At 38.0% G+C, this 21,948-nt stretch overlaps 2 protein-coding genes across 2 annotated transcripts; one reads left to right on the forward strand and one right to left on the reverse strand.

Moving 5' to 3' along the window:
• Positions 1-1,797: 1,797 nt before the first annotated feature.
• Positions 1,798-15,254, reverse strand: gfm2 (GTP dependent ribosome recycling factor mitochondrial 2). Its single transcript, XM_042509222.2, has 20 exons — positions 14,936-15,254; positions 14,758-14,842; positions 12,271-12,316; positions 12,079-12,176; positions 11,862-11,987; positions 11,645-11,733; positions 11,452-11,540; positions 11,298-11,358; positions 8,658-8,846; positions 7,880-7,960; positions 7,638-7,786; positions 5,941-6,081; positions 5,763-5,862; positions 5,493-5,682; positions 3,655-3,731; positions 3,429-3,567; positions 2,684-2,866; positions 2,475-2,590; positions 2,207-2,389; positions 1,798-2,099 (listed from the first exon to the last, which is right to left on the reverse strand). The coding sequence occupies exons 1-20, from the start codon at positions 14,942-14,944 to the stop codon at positions 1,971-1,973; spliced, it is 2,280 nt and encodes a 759-aa protein (XP_042365156.2). The 5' UTR covers positions 14,945-15,254; the 3' UTR covers positions 1,798-1,970.
• Positions 15,255-15,591: 337 nt separating this feature from the next.
• nsa2 (NSA2 ribosome biogenesis homolog (S. cerevisiae)) lies at positions 15,592-18,758 on the forward strand. Its single transcript, XM_042509224.2, has 6 exons — positions 15,592-15,751; positions 16,702-16,889; positions 16,985-17,135; positions 17,296-17,475; positions 17,564-17,756; positions 18,480-18,758. The coding sequence occupies exons 1-6, from the start codon at positions 15,749-15,751 to the stop codon at positions 18,545-18,547; spliced, it is 783 nt and encodes a 260-aa protein (XP_042365158.1). The 5' UTR covers positions 15,592-15,748; the 3' UTR covers positions 18,548-18,758.
• The last annotated feature ends 3,190 nt before the right edge of the window (positions 18,759-21,948 follow it).

The raw sequence follows: 21,948 nt of genomic DNA on the forward strand, positions 1-21,948 counted from the left end.
TTTTTCAACATGCTAAATTATGGGTTTTTGGGCTTTTTTTGGCCCTGATTTCAACATGCTACGCTATGGCGCATCTATATGAGCCATAATAAGCAGTTTCCAGCCATTTTTGGGATATATCAAAATTGGAGATTTTTGCCATACTATAGTATGAGATTTTTCGCCATTTTTTCAACATGCTAAATTCTCACTTTTTGGCCCTTTTTTGGCCCAGTTTTCAACATGCTACGTTATGGCGCGTCTATATTAGCTATAATAAGCAGTTTCCAGCCATTTTTGGGATATGTCAAAATTTGAAATTTTTGCCATACTATAGTATGCGATTTTTCGCCATTTTTTCAACATGCTAAATTATGAGTTTTTGGCCCTTTTTTGGCCCTGATTTCAACATGCTACCCTATGTCGCGTCTATATGAGCTACAATGCAACATGCTATGCTATGGCATGTATCTAAGCGCTCCAATGAATGGTTTCCAGCCATTTTTTGTGATATGTCAATATTTGAAATTTTTGCCATACTATAGTATACGATTTTTCGCATTTTTTTCAACATGCTAAATTCTCACTTTTTGGCCCTTTTTTGGCCCTGTTTTCAATATGCTACGCTATGGCAGGAATATATGAGCTATAATAAGCAGTTTCCAGCCATTTGTGGGATATGTCAAAATTTGAAATTTTTGCCATACTATAGTATGCGATTTTTGCCATTTTTTGAATATGCTAAATTATCACTTTTTGGCCCTTTTTTGGCCCAGTTTTCAACATGCTACGCCATGGCGCATCTATATGAGCTACAATAAGCAGTTTCCAGCCATTTTTGGGATATGTCAATGTTTGACATTTTTGCCATACTATAGTATGCGATTTTTCGCCATTTTTTCAACATGCTAAATTCTCACTTTTTGGCCCTTTTTTGGCCCTGTTTTCAACATGCTACGCTATGGCGCGTCTATATGAGCTATAATAAGCAGTTTCCAGCCATTTTTGGGATATGTCAAAATTTGAAATTTTTGCCATACTATAGTATGCGATTCTTTGCCATTTTTTCTACATGCTAAATTCTCACTTTTTGGCCCTTTTTTGGCCCTTATTTCAACATGCTTCGCTATGGCGCGTCTATATGAGCTATAATAAGCAGTTTCCAGCCTGTTTTCAACATGCTATGCTATGGCATGTATCTAAGCGCTCCAATGAATGGTTTCCAGCCATTATCGGGACATGTCAAAATTTGAGATTTTTGCCATACTATAGTATGCGATTTGTGGGACTATTTTCTACATGCTATATTATGACTTTTTGGGCTTTTTTTGGCCCTGTTTTCAACATGCTATGCTGTGGCACGTTTCTAGGCGCTATGACAAGTGGCTTTCAGCCATTTTTGGGACATGTCAAAATTTGTTACTTTTAGACATACTATACTATACTATTAGTCCATTTTTTCGACATGCTATATTACAATTTTTTTGGCCCATTTCTTGACTTACTATATTATGACGTTTTTGTGACATTTTGGTCCATTTTATGACAACATACTATATACTATCACATTTTGGGGTCATTTTTGAAAACATACTATGCTAAAACTTTTCAGGTCATTTTTGGTGACATTTTAAACTATGACGTTTTGGGGTCAGTTTTTTCGACATACTAGACTATGATGCTTTAGGGTAATTTTTGACGACATACTATACTATGACATTTTTGTGCCATTGGTTTTTGTGTAATTGATTGTGAATAAAATGTTGACGTTTTAAATTGGTCTTGTGTTTCATATTAATTAACCAAAAAACAAGGATGTGACATATTTTGCTATGAATTTATTTCATATTGAGCTAAAAACATGGTGCACTTTTTGCACTGTTTCCCTGCAGTGGGTATACACACGATAAAACGTATTTTACTGACTTAATCTCATGAACAGCAAGTCCTGGAAAAGTTTGTTTGGGACTACACTATTGTTGAACAGCAGATCATAACAGTCCAGCCATTCTTTTGAGGAGGGTGCTCTGGTCCTGGGGGTTCATGGGCTCATAGGTGTCAAGCTCCAAGGAGAAGGTGGCATTGCCGGATGTTAGCGTTCGCAGGATGGTGGAATAGCCCTTTACAAGAAACCAGGTGTGTATCATTAACAGCTGTCAGGGTGACGTGTTAAACCAAAAAAAAAAAAAAACTACAAGCAAAATGTTTAAATTGCATGTAGCCTTACCATGATCTCAGCCAGCGGCACAGTTGCGAGCAGCACCTTGTTATCGTGACGACTCTGAATGTCTCTGACGGTTCCTCGTCTTTGGGCTAAGTCCCCCAGCACAGAGCTAAGGCGTTCCTCCTCGACGGTCACCTCCAGGGACATCACTGGCTCCAGGACCTGACCTTCTGCTAGCCTCAGAGCCTGGGTCCCAAGAAACACAACTATGACTTTTCTGTTGATAAGCTTGCAGTTTACTGTGAAAATACAGGAACCCATAATGTTTTACCTTCAGCATGCAGCGGGACACACAGGCTGACACCATGGTAGGAGAAGTTCCTGGCTCTGTGCTAACACTTTGGATCAGAGTAGATACACCCTGTAAAGGACAACCTAGCAATGGACCTGAAGGTGGAAGAAGGCATTAAAAATTATTTTAGTGGACAAAGTTGCTCATAAAATTTGCAGGAAAAGTTTGAAAGTTTCATCCAATTATGCCTTGAAGGTATGAGCTGTGTACTCCATTCTCCACTGCCTCTTTTATTTCTGGTGATAGCTGCCCCCTCAACTCCTCTGTGAAAGCTAATTCACATGAGGCACCCAAGGATATGTCCAGAGGTGCAACAGCCAGCTCAACTTCCACAACATGTCGTCTCTCCCCAACAGTACGGTCCAGCAAATCTACAATGTAAGAAACAGAGGAAAATTCATACAAACAAAAATGAGGACAAGAACAGTAATTGTATTTATCCCAAGGGAATTTTCTTTGCAGCAGTGGCAATACAAACTGTGTAAATACTGAGAGCAAAAAGAAAAAGTTGAAAACCTAACAGGGGATCAGTCTGTGTGGGGTTGCATACCGGTATGTAGTTGACAAGACTTATGCCCCCCTCTGCTCATAACCTAGTACAACGATTTAAGGGTTACTTTAGTATTTTTCAACCTGGACCCTTTTGCCCATGCTTTTGTATCTAAGTGAAAGAGACAGACCTTTTATTTCACCAGAAACAGCCCTGAAAGCACTACTGCCAATCCTACCAGACTCTATTTAAATAAACATTAAGTACTATGTGCATCAGCATTATATTCACATCTAACTGGGCGAATATGCAGTTAATTTCACCAAACCATGCACAGTGCTCTCACTGAATACTGGATCAATTTCTAATATTTGGTAACAAGGAAAAATAGGGTTTAGGTTGAGAAAACATCAAACTTACTCCTTAATAAAATATTTTTGTACCTGTAGTAGAGACCTGGTGGAGAATCGACTCTCTATAGGCCACCTGTAGCGGTCCAAGGTGAGTCTCAATGCCATACTCTCTTCTGATCCGATCATGGATGATCTCGATGTGCAGCTCTCCCATTCCACATAAAATGGTCTGAGGAAGGATACAATAAGTAAACTAACTGTGGCACATGCATTGACAAAAAAAAAAAAACTCCTGCGAATCCAATGATGGTGTTACCTGGCCAGAGTCAGGGTCAAGTCTGACTTTAAGGCTGGGATCTTCTCTCTGCAAGCAATTCAGAGCATGTTCAAGATCTTCGAAGAAAAAAAAAAGAATTAGGTCCTAAGTGTTTCCCACAGTATAAGTGCTATACTGTGACTGTTTTTTTTACTATAAAAAAACATGCTATATTATGACCCTTTAATGATATTTTGGAAGACATACTTTACTTTGACTTTTATTCCATTTTGGATGACATGCTATACTATGACTTTTTAATGAGCTTTTGGACAAAATGGGATACTACAACTTTTTTTTATATATTTTGGATGACATTGTATCCTATTGAGTTTTTCATGCCATTTTGGATGACATGCTTGTACTAGAAAATGCAGAACATGCGTGTGAATGCTTAAAGCTGAAATAAATTCAAATACCTGGCTAAAAATGGTGAAATATATTACAAAATGCTAGAAATAGCTGAAAAGTGTCTAAAATGAAAGCTGCTTTAAACTGAAGATGCTACAAGTTGAACTGACAGAATGTCAAATGAAGAAGTTGATGTTGACTGAAAACATTAAAAAAAAAGCAATAATAATAAAGATCTGCATTGCAGTAGTGTGGCTGCTGAAAGCATCCACACTAACTACATGTATACAGGAAGCAGTCTACTCTTAGGTTATTGGTACCTGGCAGAATGACCTATTTCACCTTAAAGAATGACCTAGGCCACATTTAACTACATTTATGCATGAAGTAGTTTATTCTCATAGATATTTGTACCTGACAGAATGAACTTCTTTAGAAAATCTTAGATATAGTAGCTAGTATAGTAGCTATAGTATAGTATGACTTTTAAATGATATTTTTGGAAGGCATGCTACACTATGACTTTTAAAAATCATATTTTATATGAAAGTTTTTCTTTCAACATGTAATAATATGACTTTTATGATATTTTGAATGACATACTTCCCTGTGACTTTTATATCATAATTTGGACAACATGCTATTGTTTTGGTTTTTTTTTAATTTAAATTTATTTAAATATTTTTGAAAACATCCAATAGGATGAGTTTTTATATTATTTTGGACAACATGCTGTGGTCTCTCTTTTTTTTATGATATTTTGGACAAGATGCTTCACTATGATTTTTTCATATTTTGTTCCACACTGTGACTTTTTCATCATAAATATCATATTTTAGACAACGTACTACTATACTAGGTCTTGTTAATATTTTGGACTACAAGCTATATAACACTTTTTTATCATAATTTGTATGGGATGCTTTACTATGACCTTTTCATCATTTTTTGGAGGGCATGCTACAATATTCGTTTTTTACAATACTTTGGACGACATGCTATACCATCACTTTTTATCATATTTTGAACATCATATTTTCAACATCTTATACTATGACTTTTTTTATCATATTTAGGACAACATACTATATTAGAGTTTTTTTGCAATATTTTGGACGACATGCTATAGTACGACTTTTTAATGATCTTTGGGAAGCCATACTATACTGTCGATTTTAAAATATTTTGGACGACATGCTATAATGTGATTTTTTTCATGCCGTTTTGGTCGATATGCAATGCTTTGACTTTCTTTATGAAATGTTGGACAAAATGCTCTAGTATGACTTTTTCATATTTTGGACGTCATGTTATACTATGACTTTTTTTTATTATATTTTGGAAGACATGCTATACGATGACTAATCCTATAATTATCTATTATTATCCAAAGATTTTTTTATAACATACTATACTAAGACTATGACATTTTGACATTTTACCCACAAAGACAGTAGAGTAGTAAAATTGTTATCACTGTCACTGACCTGCCTGCTTGGCCATGGTGGGTGGTTCTATGGTACAGAAGAAGACAGGGTCAGGAACCTCCACCCCTGATAGGACCACACTGGCATGTTCCCCACGCTTCTTTCCCGCTTCTACGCCGTCATTTTGGGCTCGGCGGGCTGCAGCCGCTGCAGAAGCCTTTGAGGAGACGATGGTGTCACCTGTGACTGTCTAAAGTTAAAGTGCATTACATAAATCACCTTTTCAAGGGGAAATACAGCAAGTAATTAATATAATGTATGATGCTGTACCTGCTTCAGGCCTACAGTCAGAGCAATGTTTCCTGCCGTCATCGAGGGGATTTCTACATGCTGATCAGCAAACGGCACCAGCAGCCTGCTCATCCTCTCACTGCAGACGACATATACAAAAAATAAAACTTCTGATATAATAATGATTTACTTCAACATTTAAATGGAATGTACATACATGCTGTTTCTGTTGATGTTGTGGACAGCAGTCTGTGGTTTCAGAGTACCAGAGTATATCCTGAGAAATACCAGAGGACCACGCTGCTTGTCATGGACAACCTTGAAGGCCAGAGCGCATAAGTCATCCTTATACCACCGCCTGCAGGATGATGAGCAAAGCTTATGGTCTGACAGCAGTAAACAATACAGAAAAACATATTTGCACAAAAGCACGGCATTTTCATTAAAGGATAATTCCAGTATGATTTATATGTTTGCTCATTTATATCCATCCTGCATCCATTTACTACTTGTGTGTATCACAGTGGAATCAATCAGCTTTGCACAATTTTCAGATCCATTTCATCACGTGACGAGGAAAACTATTCTACAGACCTCAAACTGAGTCAGGATAGATGAGAAGCAAGGGATCCCATTCAAAAAGTTCTATTAAAGATCAACTAACTTCAGCTCATAAACACGGTGGCCCTGAGAGCTCACTGTGATGTAAATACAGAAAACATACTGCCACTAGTACACACAACAACAGAAACTGTTTCCTGGGAAGTGAACCAAATCCAACTACATCCTCCAACTGATCACCGTGCAGAAGGAAGTGTGCAACTACAGCGAGCTCACCTAGAACCACTTAGGTAGCTAATGTTTCAGCTCAGCCATGGAGGAAGCCATTAATGTTAAATACTTTGTGTAGTAGTGTGCCTTCATCCATGAGTATATCCGCATCAATACTGTTGACACATATAGTTTGGCAGAAAAAATAAAGAGTTCCTAAATTAAACTGCTCACAATAAGGTCTGTGGATTATCTTGAGTAACCGGGTCATGATTTCTAGAAAGAGACATTGCTGTTGAGTTTTTCTAATTTATTTTTTGGTGCTTTGAGCACCACAAGCTCAGTGCTATCTAGCTCCCTTATATTGGAGAAAGGTCAGACATCTCTACGGCCGATATCTTCAACACTCAGCAACTGACACCAAAACAATCTGGACTGACAACAGCACTACATGTAAGAGGAAAATTACATATTTTTGTTTTGGGTTTTCTGTCCCTTTAAGACTATCACCCTCCTCTGAACTAGGAATGCCTAACTTCTGTGGTTGTTTTCACTTCTTATTTTGTAAAAACAAAAAAGTACAAAAACTAAAAAGGAAAAAATAGATGTAAAAAGCATTGAAAAACCTTGCATTGAATGCAGAACCCTAGACAAAAAAAATGCTGGAATTGTCCTTTAAAGAGGCCCTATTATGCTCATTTTTGGGATGATATTTATGTTTTGAGAGTCTACTAGAATACGTTTACATGCTTTAATGTTCAAAAAACACATTATGTGTCTTATACTGTCCTCTGCTGCAGCGCCTCTGTCTGAAAGAGTCTGTCTGAGCTTATGTCCCGCCTCCCGAGAACTCCAGTCTGCTCTGATTGGTCAGCTGGCCCTCTCTATGGACATTCTGTTATATTTGAAAAATCACCAAGCTATGGAGGTAAACACTGAAACTCAAACGAGCGGTTTTAGGCAGCAGTGTCCTCTGAGGGACAGAGAGCTCCCTTTGCTTTTGACTTTGGGCTGTATTACTTAGGAGACCTTTTAAAAGCACAAACATGCTATACAAAACAAAAAAAATAAAAGGGAAAAATCCAAAAAGCGTGGCAGGTCCCCTTTAACTTAGTTTCATAGTGAACGAAAGAATTCACTTACACCAGGTCATGGTGTCGCTCATTGGGAGCAGGCAGGTAGGCGGTGATGGCATCTAAAAGAGGCTGCACACCTTTGTTTCTTAAAGAACTCCCACAGAGCACCGGGACGCCTTTCCGGGCCAGAGTAACCCGCCGCACAGCCTCCTGCAGCTGGAAACACATTAACACTGTTTACTCTGTATTCACAGGTAACTGTGCTTCCTTATAGGCCCATGATGTGGCGCCATGCGATAAATCACTTACTTTGCTGGAGGGCACGGCATCGAAATTATCGCTAAAGTCAGTCAGCAACAGCTCAGCAAACTCATCATCCAGATCAGCCACCTGGGATTGAGAACAGAAAGATAAACTGGAGAAGACATGAAACATTTCCTTTTTCTTTTTATTCTCACTTAAATCTTTATTTACACATATATTAGTGACCTTGACATGTCAGTTGCGACAGAATAAAAAACCAAAAGACAAAAGCTAACACAATAAAAAACGGCTTGGTTACATATATACATTTTTACATCTTAAAGACCAGTTTATCTATTGGTTATTATTACAATCCAGCATCAACTTTTTGAGTCCTGGACAGAGTCCCATTTTCCCCCAGTTTTTTTTTTTTTTTTTAGTTCCGTTTCTTGTAGACTCAGTATGTGTGTCATTTTTTCCATTAGAGATTTCTTTCTCGACTGTTAGCCATTGGTCCTTCATTGGTAGTGTTTCCCTACCCCAGTTCCTTGTAATAGCTGTCTTGCTTGCCAATAGCAGTATTTATCACTGGAAATGACATTTATTTAAAGAATTTACATAGATAAAGCACCAAATAACTATTACAGACCTCACATCCTTGTATTTGCTTTAGCTCCTTACATAAAATTTCCTAAAATGCAGTTATTTTCTGACATTTCCAAAAACGCACTAGAATGGTCTACATCAAAAGGCTTGCACTTACGCACTTCTGATTTCTGCAGCTGACATGGAACATTTCGACATTTACAATGGTCAGAATGGCTTTAAAAGGTATGATATTTACCTGCTCGATTAAAGCCGTTCTGGCCTCGCTGACCTGCTGCAGGAGTTCTGGCTCATCCGACTGGTCAAGAGGTTTGCTCTCAAACATTCGTCCGTCATCATCTCTCATGGATTTTATGTTCCATATCAGCTTCTGGTTGGTTAACAAGTCGACCACACCCGTGAAGTTTTTGCCGCCACCGACAGGAATCTGTGAAACAGAACGACTCTCCATCAGACAACACACATTACACAGTGACACTGCTTACTTTATATAGTTTGTTTCTTGATTTAATCATTACGGACTATTTTATTTACAACAAAGTTACTGACAAACATACAGACAAAAAGGACATTTTTCTTATTATTAATAAACCTGTTTGCTGCAACTTATGTGGTTATGTGCTAAACCACTATCCACGAATCAGTGGTGCAATATAGAAAAGTACATTTACTCAAGTAAATGTGAGGAACTTTTTACTCCACTACATTTCTCTGATCATTTTGTTACTTTGCAGATTCAAATCATTAATACAAAATATAAATCAACTTATAGATTATGATATATTATGATAGGTTAAGCTACACAGCAGTACAAAAAATCATAAAAATGAGCGCCACCTTTACCAATTAAAACATTAAAGTGATGTACACATGAAAGAACCAATAACTATATCTAATAACATGTAATTATAATATTAATAATAACACTAACTTAGATTTACATAGCGCCTTTCAAGAAACCCAAGGACGCTTTACACAATTGAATAAAGATGTAAAACAGTATAGTAAATTATTCTGAAATGGGCCATTTTGCACTATTATAATTTTAGTTTTGGTTCTTACTGTGCGCTACTTCAGTACTTACTTCAATCATAACAAAGTCATATCTTTAAAAGATATTTCCGCCCCAAAATGAAAATCTGTATATCAGTTACTTGCCATGTGTTATGTTAAATTCGTGAAGAAGACTTTCTTTTTCTTGCATGCCTTAACAATGAACAAAGAACGAACAACAAGAATGAACATTTTCCATGAAATGAAGTCATTGGGGACCACAACAGCAAAACAATATTGTGCTTCTTGTAGGTGGAATGTTTTGTGTTGAAATGTTTTAATGAAAATGCATGTTTGAGAAGTACTGAGCATAAAGCTAAAACTTGGATTATGCTGCATGAATTGTGTCAGTTTGTAAACAGATGTTTTGACATAGTTTATCTGTTGTTAAGGAGGAACTAAACCCCCGACTTTTGGCTTAAATGCCTCCTCCCTGGAGTGGAAAAAGATATCAAAAATGGGCAGGGCTGAGGGCTAAGACATGCCCAGGCACCCAATCATGCAGCCTCTCAATCCACAGCACCTCCCTGCTTCCCTGCTCACACCCCCTAAAACAAAAACGCAATCAAATCTGTAGACTGTGCTTGACAGTTGAATAGTTCTGCATTTTTTAGAAAAACAGTCACATGTATCCACACTGTTCCTTAATTGGGTGTTAATACATTTTTACAAAACCAAAAAATAACAGACCCTCTCTGTAATCTTTCTAGCCTCGTGGCTGTATTGAGGGCATTTTTCTGTCCCTTTAAGAGAGTATGCTCCAGCTTTGGTGCAGCCTGAGTTACTGAAGTGGACTGTGTTACATTATGCGTTTATTTTAGTTGTCTGTGCACCTTTAACACAGATTTAGCAAGATGAATACATTGCTCTTATTTGCCGTTTGTCCACGAGGCTTCTGTTTCACACAGTGAGTGTGACAGACCGCTGTCTGTCTGGGGTCGGTTAGTTAGAGGGTTGCCACGGGGGACTTGGTTGGTGACAAGAACAGGCTCCTGCTACTATCAAAATCAGCCAAATGCAAAATTTAATTGCAATAGCAGGTTTCAGCCTTTAGAGGGCAGTCACTGTGCATATTTTTACATAACTGGGTGAGTTCGCAAAGAATGGATATGAGCTGCTGATTCAGCATGAGCTGCGCATCACTTGCAAATGCTATCTGCTATGTCTCAAGCTCCGATTTACAAAAGATATTGAGCTAATGAAAAACACGCCCAAATGGTTCTGCAGCTGATCACAAATTTCTTCTTCTTTTTTTTTGCATCAAATTGCAATTATCCATGCAGCAAAGTATAAATGTTGCTTTGGCACTAAAAAGTAGGCAGAACAATACCAAAAAGGACACTGGACGTCAATCTTCAGGTCCTGACCAAAGAGCACTCCTAAAACATTGAGGTGAGGAGTCTGAATGTGACAGAGAAAAACTGCATTTGGGATTTAACGTCCAAGTCTGTCAGTTCACTTCAGTTCCCATCAACTCTGAGAAAACACTTATAATCTCTCTTTAACTGCGTGTGACTGTTTCCACTGATCTTTATTAACTGGACTGAATATGTAGAATTTTAGTGCACTCAAATGCCAAGAGTTAGACAAGAATCACTTATAGTATAGTCGCTACTAAATACCCATATATTTTGCATTTCAACTGAAAAAAGTGTCTTTTTGTTTTTTTGATTCTTCTTTCAGCGTGGAGGCTTACAAGAAAAAAGGTTTTCTTTATGAGATCAAGGTAACACATAGCAAGTTACTGATGAACAAATGGTCATAAAGCGGGTGAAGTATTCCTTGAAAGACATGTAATACTCGCTGTGTTTTTCTAAAGGCCTACCTGCAGGAGGACCGGATTAGCTTTCAACTTCTGTCTTATGCTCTCAATGGAAAGATTTAAGCTGAGAGAAAAAAAAGAAATTTTCTAGTTAGATTTTAAAAAATTTTAAAAAAAACACTGTGTATGATCAGACTGGTTCTGATTAGTGACTCACTTTGCTGCAGGTTTATCCATCTTATTGAGGAAGCAAACACAGGGAACATGGTGCTTCTCTGCCTGTCTCCACACGGTCAGAGTCTGAGCCTGATGAAGTTTTCAAGACAACAGAGGCGACTGTGTTCAGAGTGCACCCAAATATAGAGCATAACATTTTTAAATGGACAAAAGAAATCATTTAAAAAGTTAACCTCAACACCAGCAGAAGCATCAAACACTGCAACGGCTCCGTCAAGAACACGAAGTGCCCGCTCTACCTCCAGAGTGAAGTCAACATGTCCTGTATTCACACACACACACACACACACACACACACACACACACACACACACACAGAGTCATATTTAAGTGGCAGCTCCTTGTCATATCCATCGGAGTGTTTTATTTTCACAAGGATGCCGTTTCTACCTGGGGTGTCTATGAGGTTTATTCGATGACTTTTCCAATCAAATGTGACAGCTGCTGACTGTATAGTGATGCCACGCTCCCGCTCCTGAGCCATAAAATCTGTCACTGTGTCCCCATCATCCACGTCTGCAAGTACAGTAACAAACAGAACATGAGACAGACACAAACAGACACAATCTACTGGTAATAAAGAATCTGCTGTGTCCGTCCTGCTCACCTCCCAGCGCTCTTGTATAGCCCGAGTAGTAAAGCATCCTTTCTGTGGTTGTCGTCTTTCCGGCGTCGATGTGGGCCATAATGCCAATATTTCGGATCCTGCAGAAACAGTACAAGAGTTGACACTGAGCTGAGGACACAGCTGGGTTTAAAGAGCATTTAAAGAACTGACTGATGAATGAAATTAACTTACTTGGATATATCAGGGCTGGCCAAAGCGCGCAGGGATTTGACTTCATCTATGGGAGCCAACACAAAGGATGATTATTTATTTAGAGATTTTTTCTTTTAACTATATACACTGACATTCATTTATGTCATATATATATATATATATAGGCAGTGCCATAGACTGTATTTGATGAACAGTCTATGGGCAGTGCTGGTACTATCTGGCCTGCCTGTAGTCCAGACCTGTCTTTGCCATTGGAAATGTGCGGCACATTATGAAGCGCCAAATACCACAACAGAGACTCCAGAAACTGAAGTCATATGTCAAGCAAGAATGGGAAAGAATTTCACTTTCAAAACTTAAACAATTAGGTTAGGGTTGTACATGACGATCTTGTAGAATATGATGCTTTGCTGTGGACTGAACTACAAAACGGTATGTAAATCAGTTGAGATGAGCACAACTTTAAACATCTACAGCTGCAAAATGCAACATAGAAATGAATGCAGCAGCAATATTAACCCTTAAGGCCTGCTTTAATATTGCACACACTCGTATCGCTATGCGCACAAAATCAAGCTTTGGAAATGTTATACATTAATATCGTTTTCTACTTTGAGTTACTTTTTAATCAACATGAGTCCTAATCATAAATATCACATATTCAATAATTTTCCAGAACTCTCACCTTTTAAATGGCAGATTTTGTCAAGATGTCACTATGTTTTTAGACGAAAAAAAAAAGAAAAAGAGCCCAGGAGGTGGCATGGATGTTTTTTGGGTTTGTTTGGGGTTTTTTTTAAACATACATGCATTCCTAAAACGTACTGGTAAACGCATGCGTAAATTACTAATACAACAATACAACACATTAAATGCACTTTTTAAACCTGCCAAAAAGTAACTGCAGCTCCCATTTTGTCACTGAAAAACTGTTCCTGCCTCAGAATGACTTGATTTCATTATCAGGGATCCTATTTGGCAGATTATAGCCCACTCAGTCCCTTTTACCTGTGTTACCTTCATGACTACTTTGAAAGAGAATTGATGCCAGCTCCTGTGAACTTCAAATGTTTGTAATGTTCAGCTGGCATTTTTTAACAGCTGCCTCATTTTTATTGTTCTTTTCTCTTTTTTACAGAATAAAATGCTGCAAAGAGAGAATGCTGCGCTTAAAAAGAGGCTTGCCGAGCAGATGGTTGACAAATACCACTTTTTAAAATTTTTAAAATAGCTTTTATTGATTTCTTTAAATTTACAGCACAGTGTTCTCCACATACTCAAGTACATATCAGATTAAGACATGCCTACAAATAGATAGATAAAATAAATAACAATAACATTAACAAAATAACAACAACAACAATAATAATAGTAAGAGTAATAATGATAATTTGACAAGAATTAAAGAAGAAGAAATAAAGGAGAGAATTAAAAAACAAAAAAGGAAAAAAAGACAAATAAAACACAAAACAAAACAAAAAAACAACAACAAAAAACACCATCTATATCTTAAAAGGCAGATATGTTAAGACAGGTGACCAAGTTCAACAGATCATCATCGCCCTTAACTCATGCTGTTTCTAAAGGCAAGACATTGCATATTTCGGGGTGTCACTGTGTGACTGAGGGAGGTTTGTTTTTAATCCGCTGCTTTATGATGCATCTCCTGGTGAGGAATGAGAGTTTGTCACACAGTGTAAAACCAGCTTTGCTCAGAGATCGTGTTTTAGACGGTAAGATCAGTATGAAGACTCCTGGGTCTTTGGTTATTTTCAGTAAAAAATTGTTTGCTCAATTTCTGGGCAATGTTGCTCCAGAATTTTAGGATCAAAGGGCATTCCCAAAAATTGTGAAAATATGTACCAACATTTCAATTACATTTAATACAAAAAGGAGAGATCTGCTTTTTCGTTTTATTACGAATAAAAGCTGTTATGTGGGATCTGTAAACTAATTTGTATTGAGTGCTTTTGGCAGAGGATATGGCCTCTTGCCAGGCATCTTCAATACATTCATTATTAAGATCACACTCCCATTTCTGGACAACATTATGTATATCTGAGAGATCTATGGAATAAAATAGTGAGTATGAAAGAATGAAAGCAGAAATAAATCTGTCACTAGTAAGGGGGGTGTCTGTAGGAAGGCTTTCCACCTTTGTTTGGATAAAATGACAAATTTGAAGAAAAGCAAAAATTGTTCAGATGGTAAATCAAATTGTTGTTAAAGGACATGACTATAAAACACACTACACTACTAAAACACAGGAGAATAACTGACTAATACCACTACGCACTTGATTTTGCAATAAAACCGTAAGTGTCGAACCATAAAAACATTGAGGTTTTGGGTTTGGTTTAGATTTGGGGAAACACATATCGACGGGAATACGATCTCCGACACAACAGTGTGGTACTGCTACTTTTACTTTGGTGAACACTACTTCTCCCACCACTGAAAATACCTAAAATAATGATCATTTAAATTGAAAAAAAGACAGCTCACCTGGAAGAAAGCTGTAATGTCTTTTGCCATGCCAGCTCAGTCTACACCTGCAGCACCGGAGTCCAGCAATGAATAAAAACCTTCCCTGCGAAGGACAACGAGCCTGTTATAAAGCCAGCATGAGAGAATTCAAACCATTCATCACTGACAGCGCTTAGTTTGGCAAAGTATGTCTTACCGAAATCATTTTGCTTAATTTTAACTGCCCCAAAGCGCGTATTTACTGTCTATTTGTCTTCCAAACATTTCCCTCAGACCCAGGCTGAGCTTCTGATGACTGCCATGTCTCACCAGCACGGAGCAGACACCGTGACGGTAAAAGCAGTGACGTTTATGGCTTCATCAGGCAAATAAACGCCTAATTTGTGTTTGACTAAAGCATTAAAATGTCCTACAAAACAACCTAATGTTAAGCTGTTAAATGTCACGCTTTCATACGGTACAGCGCCATAATACATCCCCGGAAACAAGCGTGTGGTTTACATTTCCGGGCAAATTTTCAAAACTGGTTCCGCCGATATTAAACATACAAGGTACAAGGTAGATTTATATAACTAATCTACGTTTAGTTTTTTCTAAACGTAAATAAAATTAAATTAAACGATGAAATTATATTAAAAAATTGTCTCTTTTTGCGTCGAATAAGGAGTTTGGGAGTCTCGAACGTACGATACAGTTATGAAATTGTGCATTTATTTATTATATAGACTACTTTTTATTAAAATGATGTAGTTTGTCTCTAACGCGGCTCAGTGTCACTGTAAGCTTTCGTTAAGCAGCTTAACGTTTAACGAGAGACGAAGCCGTTCACGTTACACCAACGGACAAAACGTTGCGTCAGGATGACGTACTTCCTCTAAGTATCGGCTCCGGGGAAAACAACATCGAAACGACCCCAGCCTCAAGCGAAAAACACCAAATATTGTGCGTCTTTACCAACTGTTACCAACTGCGACGCATTCACCTTAACGCTTAACTCCAGCAACACAAAATGGTAAGAAGACAACCGTTTTTAAGCGCAATATGTACTTTTATGAGGCATTTTAACACGTTAGCATGTGGTGCTAGCATTAGCTCCCCCTCACATGTGGCAGGGTGACGTGCTGCTCCGCTCCGCTGGTGTTTATAGATTTAGTGTAAAAACTATTTACACGCAATGCTTGAAAGTGTAACTTTTCTGTAACTTTATTCATCTCAGTGAGATAATTATGTAATGTAAATAAACATGGTGAAGTCTAAAGTGACTGAACTGAATTGTTTTTGTAACGTTATGTGGTGTTGACGTTTGTGTCTCCATACAAATAAACGACCAATTGACAGATATATGGCTTAAAATAACAATTGTTTTCATTATTGATTGATGTATGATTTCTCAGAGCCCAAAGTGACGATATCAAATTGCTCGATTGTGTAAACATGACTCCCTTACCTAATTGTCTTCTTTTTTTAAATGATATAAAATAAAAGATATCATGAAATGATCATTCTTGATTAGTTGGAACCAGAGAGTGTAAAAATTGAAACTGAAAAGATGAATTACCTGTAAGTTGAAGAAAAACTGTCAAACTGAGAATAACTACTTTTTTTCTCTACATATTTTAGGTAACATGATGTACCAGTTTAAATAATAAAAGCCTTAAAATATCAATGCAGCACGTGAGGGCCACTATGGAAATCCCATTTGTTACATTAGATCAGTTTAATGACAGAAGTTAAATATAAACTTGCATAGAAGGTGACTCATTTGATGTCAGTTTCTCAAAACTCCAACATTAAGTAGGCTATTAAGTCATATAGCTTTATGTTTTCTTTTACATTGTCTCGTGCTGTAGTTTTTTACTTGAAACTACAAACTTGATTTCTTCTCCAAACCAAAACATGAACATTTACTATCCTTCATAATCAAGCTGATTTGATTTGCTCGCTTGTTGTTTTCATTTGTAGCCCCAGAACGAGCACATTGAGTTACACCGCAAGCGGCATGGCTACCGCCTGGACCACCATGAAAAGAAAAGGAAGAAGGAGAGCCGTGAGGCCCATGAGCGGTCCCACAAAGCCAGGAAACTGATTGGGTTGAAGGCCAAACTATACCACAAACAGAGACATGCGGAGAAGATCCAGATGAAGAAGACGTGAGTACAGACAGAGAAAACTGTGCTAGTCTTTAAAGAAAAAATAATCTATGCTCAAGAAACAGCCAAACAATCCTGATTTTTTTTCTTTGCAGCATCAAAATGCATGAACAGAGGAAGACCAAGCAGAAGAACGATGATAAGACCCCAGAGGGAGCAGTGCCGGCCTACCTGTTGGACAGAGAGGGACAGTCCCGTGCTAAGGTCCTCTCCAACATGATCAAACAGAAGAGAAAAGAGAAGGCTGTAAGTATCAAAAGAAATCTACTCATCAGTCTCTCATGTCAGTCATGATTCCCTGCCCTTATACAAAACATAATTTGTAAATGTTATTATTATGATATAGATCTGTGGAGAAAAAAAACGGAACTGGTTTCCAATAACAAATGTCTAATGTTTTCTGTAGGGGAAATGGGAGGTGCCGCTGCCAAAGGTGCGTGCCCAGGGAGAGACAGAAGTGCTCAAAGTCATCAGAACTGGAAAGAGGCAAAAGAAAGCCTGGAAGAGAATGGTCACCAAAGTTTGCTTCGTCGGCGACGGCTTCACCCGCAAACCTCCCAAATATGAGCGTTTCATCAGACCCATGGTAAGATTGCAGAATTAAAATATTTCATGTCTGTTTTTCATTGAGTGTCCGACTCCTAAATGACTGTTCTCTCTGTGTTCTACCTCAGGGTTTGCGTTTTAAGAAGGCTCACGTCACACATCCAGAGCTGAAGGCCACTTTCTGCCTGCCCATCCTCGGCGTGAAGAAGAACCCCTCCTCGCCGCTCTACACATCTCTGGGAGTCATCACAAAAGGAACGGTCGTCGAGGTCAATGTCAGCGAGCTGGGATTGGTTACACAAGGAGGAAAGGTTATCTGGGGTGAGTGCTTTATCTGTGTGAATCCATAAATCCATCAGTCACTGTATTTACATTTGGGCTGGGTGTCTCTTGAAAAAATTCTAATGCCTTAAAGTGACACCTTTACTAATAGAGCACTGGTAACTCCAACAAATACACAGTGCAAGACTTCACCACACCACAGACTGTACTGGTTGTAACATTGGCGGCTGCTGCAGGAGTGTAAGCTCCACGCTGGGGACAGTTGTGAGTGTCAGCCACACACACAGTGACAGGGCTAACTGTAAGCGTCACCTGGCTAATGTTACATTACTGGTAATTAATGAGTTTAACAAAAGAGTTGAGCTGTTCCGTGTCGGTGTGAACTTGTTGGGACTGTTTAATGGCGCGATGTTGGATGTTAGCTGTTTCTGTCGTGTTAACCAGGCAGAGGTTGTAGTGATAAGAAGGGAGTGGCTCCGGAGATTTGTGCAACAGAAAGTTTGCTGATCCGCAGGGGAGTCAGGACAGTGCAGAATCCCAGCCGGCGCAAAAAGGACTGAATGCATTTATCATTTGGCTGGAGACGTTTCGTTACTACTTGGTACTGGCATGGGTTATTTCAGGTGATGCCTAGCCCTAATTTAAATGCACTACAGTAATGTGTCGATCACCTATTTCTGGAAATAATTCAGAAAAATCTGTGCAAGCAATAAATCTGTGTGTTATGTAATTATGTAACTTTTTTCTTCTTTTACTTTCCAGGTAAATATGCCCAGGTGACAAATAACCCAGAGAACGACGGCTGCATTAACGCAGTGCTGCTGGTATAAGACTCTTGACCTTTAAACAGACTGTGCCTGATAACTCTAAATAATACAACAGAGAGCAAGAGGATGCAACACATCAATGGGCTTCAAATCACAAGACCGTCTGGAAGATCACTGATGCTGCACTTGGCAACTCAACAGTTTTTGTAACAGGAAGAAAATGTGGTGATTACTTTGTTAAATGTGATATAAATAAACTTGATATGACATCAGATCATTTTTTTTGCATTTCTGCCTTTGCTTACTTGTAAAACACTGTTTTAGAGATGTTTTTATGCCTCTGCACTGGTGATAGCCATGGCTAGGCGATATGAGGTGAAATTTTTTTTGCAATATTTGAAGGCTTTATCTTGACACACAATATATATATGGATATTTTCAAATCTCCTCAAGCACTTCATTAATGCTATAATTGGGAGACAGAATCAGACATTACATTTTTTCCCCAAATTCTGTCTTTGGTGCAACAATACTGTAAAATGTTTTTATTTGAAATGAAAATATATTAACATATTTCCATTTTCTATCAATAATTATTAGTAATGTAGATATAATGACTAAGTGGCAATTATTAATACAAGTGTGATAAGTTGAGCAAAGTGCATCACTTAACTGTAATGCAACCTTTAAAATCAGGAAAAAGAAACACCGTTCCATATCACGATATAACAATATCCGATATCAAAGACAATCGATATAGTCTCATATTTCGATACAATGTAATATCTTTATATTGCCCAGTCCTAGCCATGGCTGTAGGGAATATTTTTCGAGTTGTCAAGAAATTCTCTAAATATGACACAAACGTGCACTTAACAGTGACCTGATTAGAAATTGGTGGTCAAAGCATCTTTTTAGCCATAATTCAAATTTCTAGTTTTAATAAAAAAAGCTAAGAATCGCGGGGCTTGTGAAGAATCCTAACAGAGTGAACCAGGATTAAGTTTATCTAATATGTCAACTCACAGCTAATGTAATAATAATAATTCATGCCTAATTTAATAAGCTGCTCATTAATGTTCATAAACAGACTCCACACATAAAGCATAGATCTGGGTGATATGATGCAGATAAAAGGCAGCTCCAGTTCAGATGTTGCTTGATAAACTGATGTATGGAGTTTATTTAACATTATGTATGTCTCATGCTCTTTCTCTTCACTGACTTGCGCTCATATTTTCTGACCATAATTGAGCTATTACATTTATTTAAGACATTAAGAAAAATCCCAGCGTATGATTTAGACTGCTCCACAAGTACAGTTTGATGCCTAACAGAGCGGTCAGTGGAAGAACACCAGGATTACTGTAAATCTTGTGCTATTTTCATAGAAAGTCATAACTTGCACAAGAAGTGAAACTGCACTTTTCTTTCAATACAAGTTTCTTCCTCTTCCGTCCCGCACCATTGTGTGCACGGCACTATGTTGTTTGAGGGAGAAAAGGAAAGGAAGCAACTTACAATAAGTCTGTAGCTTTGAGTAACACAGGATATCTGGAGCAGCAGGATAAATCTCAGCAATGGTGGATCAAAACCAGGCGGACTGCAGATTTGTGAAACAAGCATCAGACACAGAGCCAGGCTGCACCACCAATCTGTGGATTCTGGACAAAAAATGGGATCAGTGTTGGATATCCTATAAACTGGCATCATTTATCCAACCATAGCTATAACTATTATAATGTATCCAACAGCATGGTGACTTAAATGCAGAAAAGAAAGTCTGTTTGGGATACACCTACACTTTAAACCATGATCACTAACTATAATGAATGCATTTCAATGTGAGTTTTTAAACAAAACAAAACAGTATTGCCCATCCAACCCTGTGCAAGCTTTATAATAGTAGAGGTACTGTGGGTATAAACAATAGCTTCATGCTTTCACCTCCATGGCAGGAGGACACAGCTTTCCTGCAGCACCTACCAGCACTTACCACACGATGTCACCACCGTTTCTTTTTCTTTTCTGTTCTAGCCTCGGGTTTAGAGTTGCACTTTGCACATTTTGCAAGCAATTTTATTCTTACATAACTCTAACTCCAGTCCAAGTTTTCAAGGTGTCACTTAAGGCGATATTTATCCGTCAAAATTCAGTTAATAGAGAAGAGCCAAATCCGACTGATTTGAGAGAAATGCCTGTGGAATCAATAAAGTTTGCGACATTGTGTGAAACAAACAGGCGCAAGAACATTTAACCAGTGTGCTGATTATTTAGCTTGTCACCAACATTTTGATTAGTAACTTTTTTTTCCCTTCAGTTACTGTAATGTATTACAATATCATTTATTCTGTAATGTAATTCTGTTACATGTAACTAGTGACTTAACACTGGATCAACTTCAGCTGCTTCTTTAAAATGTCACACTATGGATCAAAGGTCACAGTCTGCGCTCCTCGGCCGAATGTGAAACAGGCACCCAAAACAGGGACATCAAGAAAAATTCATATTTTATTTGTGATTTGTGTGTGTGTGTGGGGGGTATTTGTGGTGTGTTTACAGCAGAGAAGCCTGCTAGTGTTGGCTTTCTACCCACAACAACAAAACTCTTTCAGTCTTCACCTACAGGTAACTGTGAGCAAGTGAGAGAAAAAGTTTGCTGAACATTTCTCTGTTGTTTCACAACTTTGAAAGCAAACTGTCAGAGTTTGAGAAACTAACAGAACATTTCCTTTCACAACAATGCTGGGGAGCAACAACATATGACTTCATCTTCTTTAAAGACAAGATATAGTACAGACTATTGTGTTTGGAAAGAAACATTTTAGCTGAATTTCAAATAACCAAATGGATAATCAAACACTGTTATTTACATCGTCAGTACAGTTCTTTGTAATCTGAAAATATCTGCATTTGTTTGAGTAAAAATAAATCAAATTTTGGTGAAATTTGGTGTTGCAAAAAATAAAATCCTGAGTTCATACACAGTGTCCAATTTCAACTACAGAGTCCAGTCGTGGGAATAAAATCAGTACTGTAAGGCAAAATTCCGACATGAAATACTTCACTATGGACACATACATATGAATTACAGTGTATATTACTCATATATAACAGAATATTTTTAATGCATCTTATCAGCCGAATTAGGCACTAAATAAGCTTGGGCGGTATTACCGATATACCAGGGTATTTAGAAATGCCAAAGGTATGTATTTTAATACCACCATAAATACAATCACTCCTCTTTCTATTAAACTCATTGTATGTAGTGCACAGCACACACCACTAAAGTTCAGTCTCCAGTCTGTACTGGTGGAACAGGCAGCTGAGCTGAGAGACATCGCAACACGTAGTGGTGAGGGAGAAGTTACAGGACTGTAAACAGCTGGCAGCTAGCAGTCAGGGACCGTGAGGAATAGCAGCATGTCTTTTACATCTAATGTGGTGAATTAAGGATTTAT

The sequence above is a fragment of the Plectropomus leopardus genome, chromosome 20 (genome assembly GCF_026936395.1).
Source record: "Plectropomus leopardus strain MGB_pleo_1.0 chromosome 20, ASM2693639v1, whole genome shotgun sequence".
NCBI lineage: Eukaryota > Metazoa > Chordata > Actinopteri > Perciformes > Serranidae > Plectropomus > Plectropomus leopardus.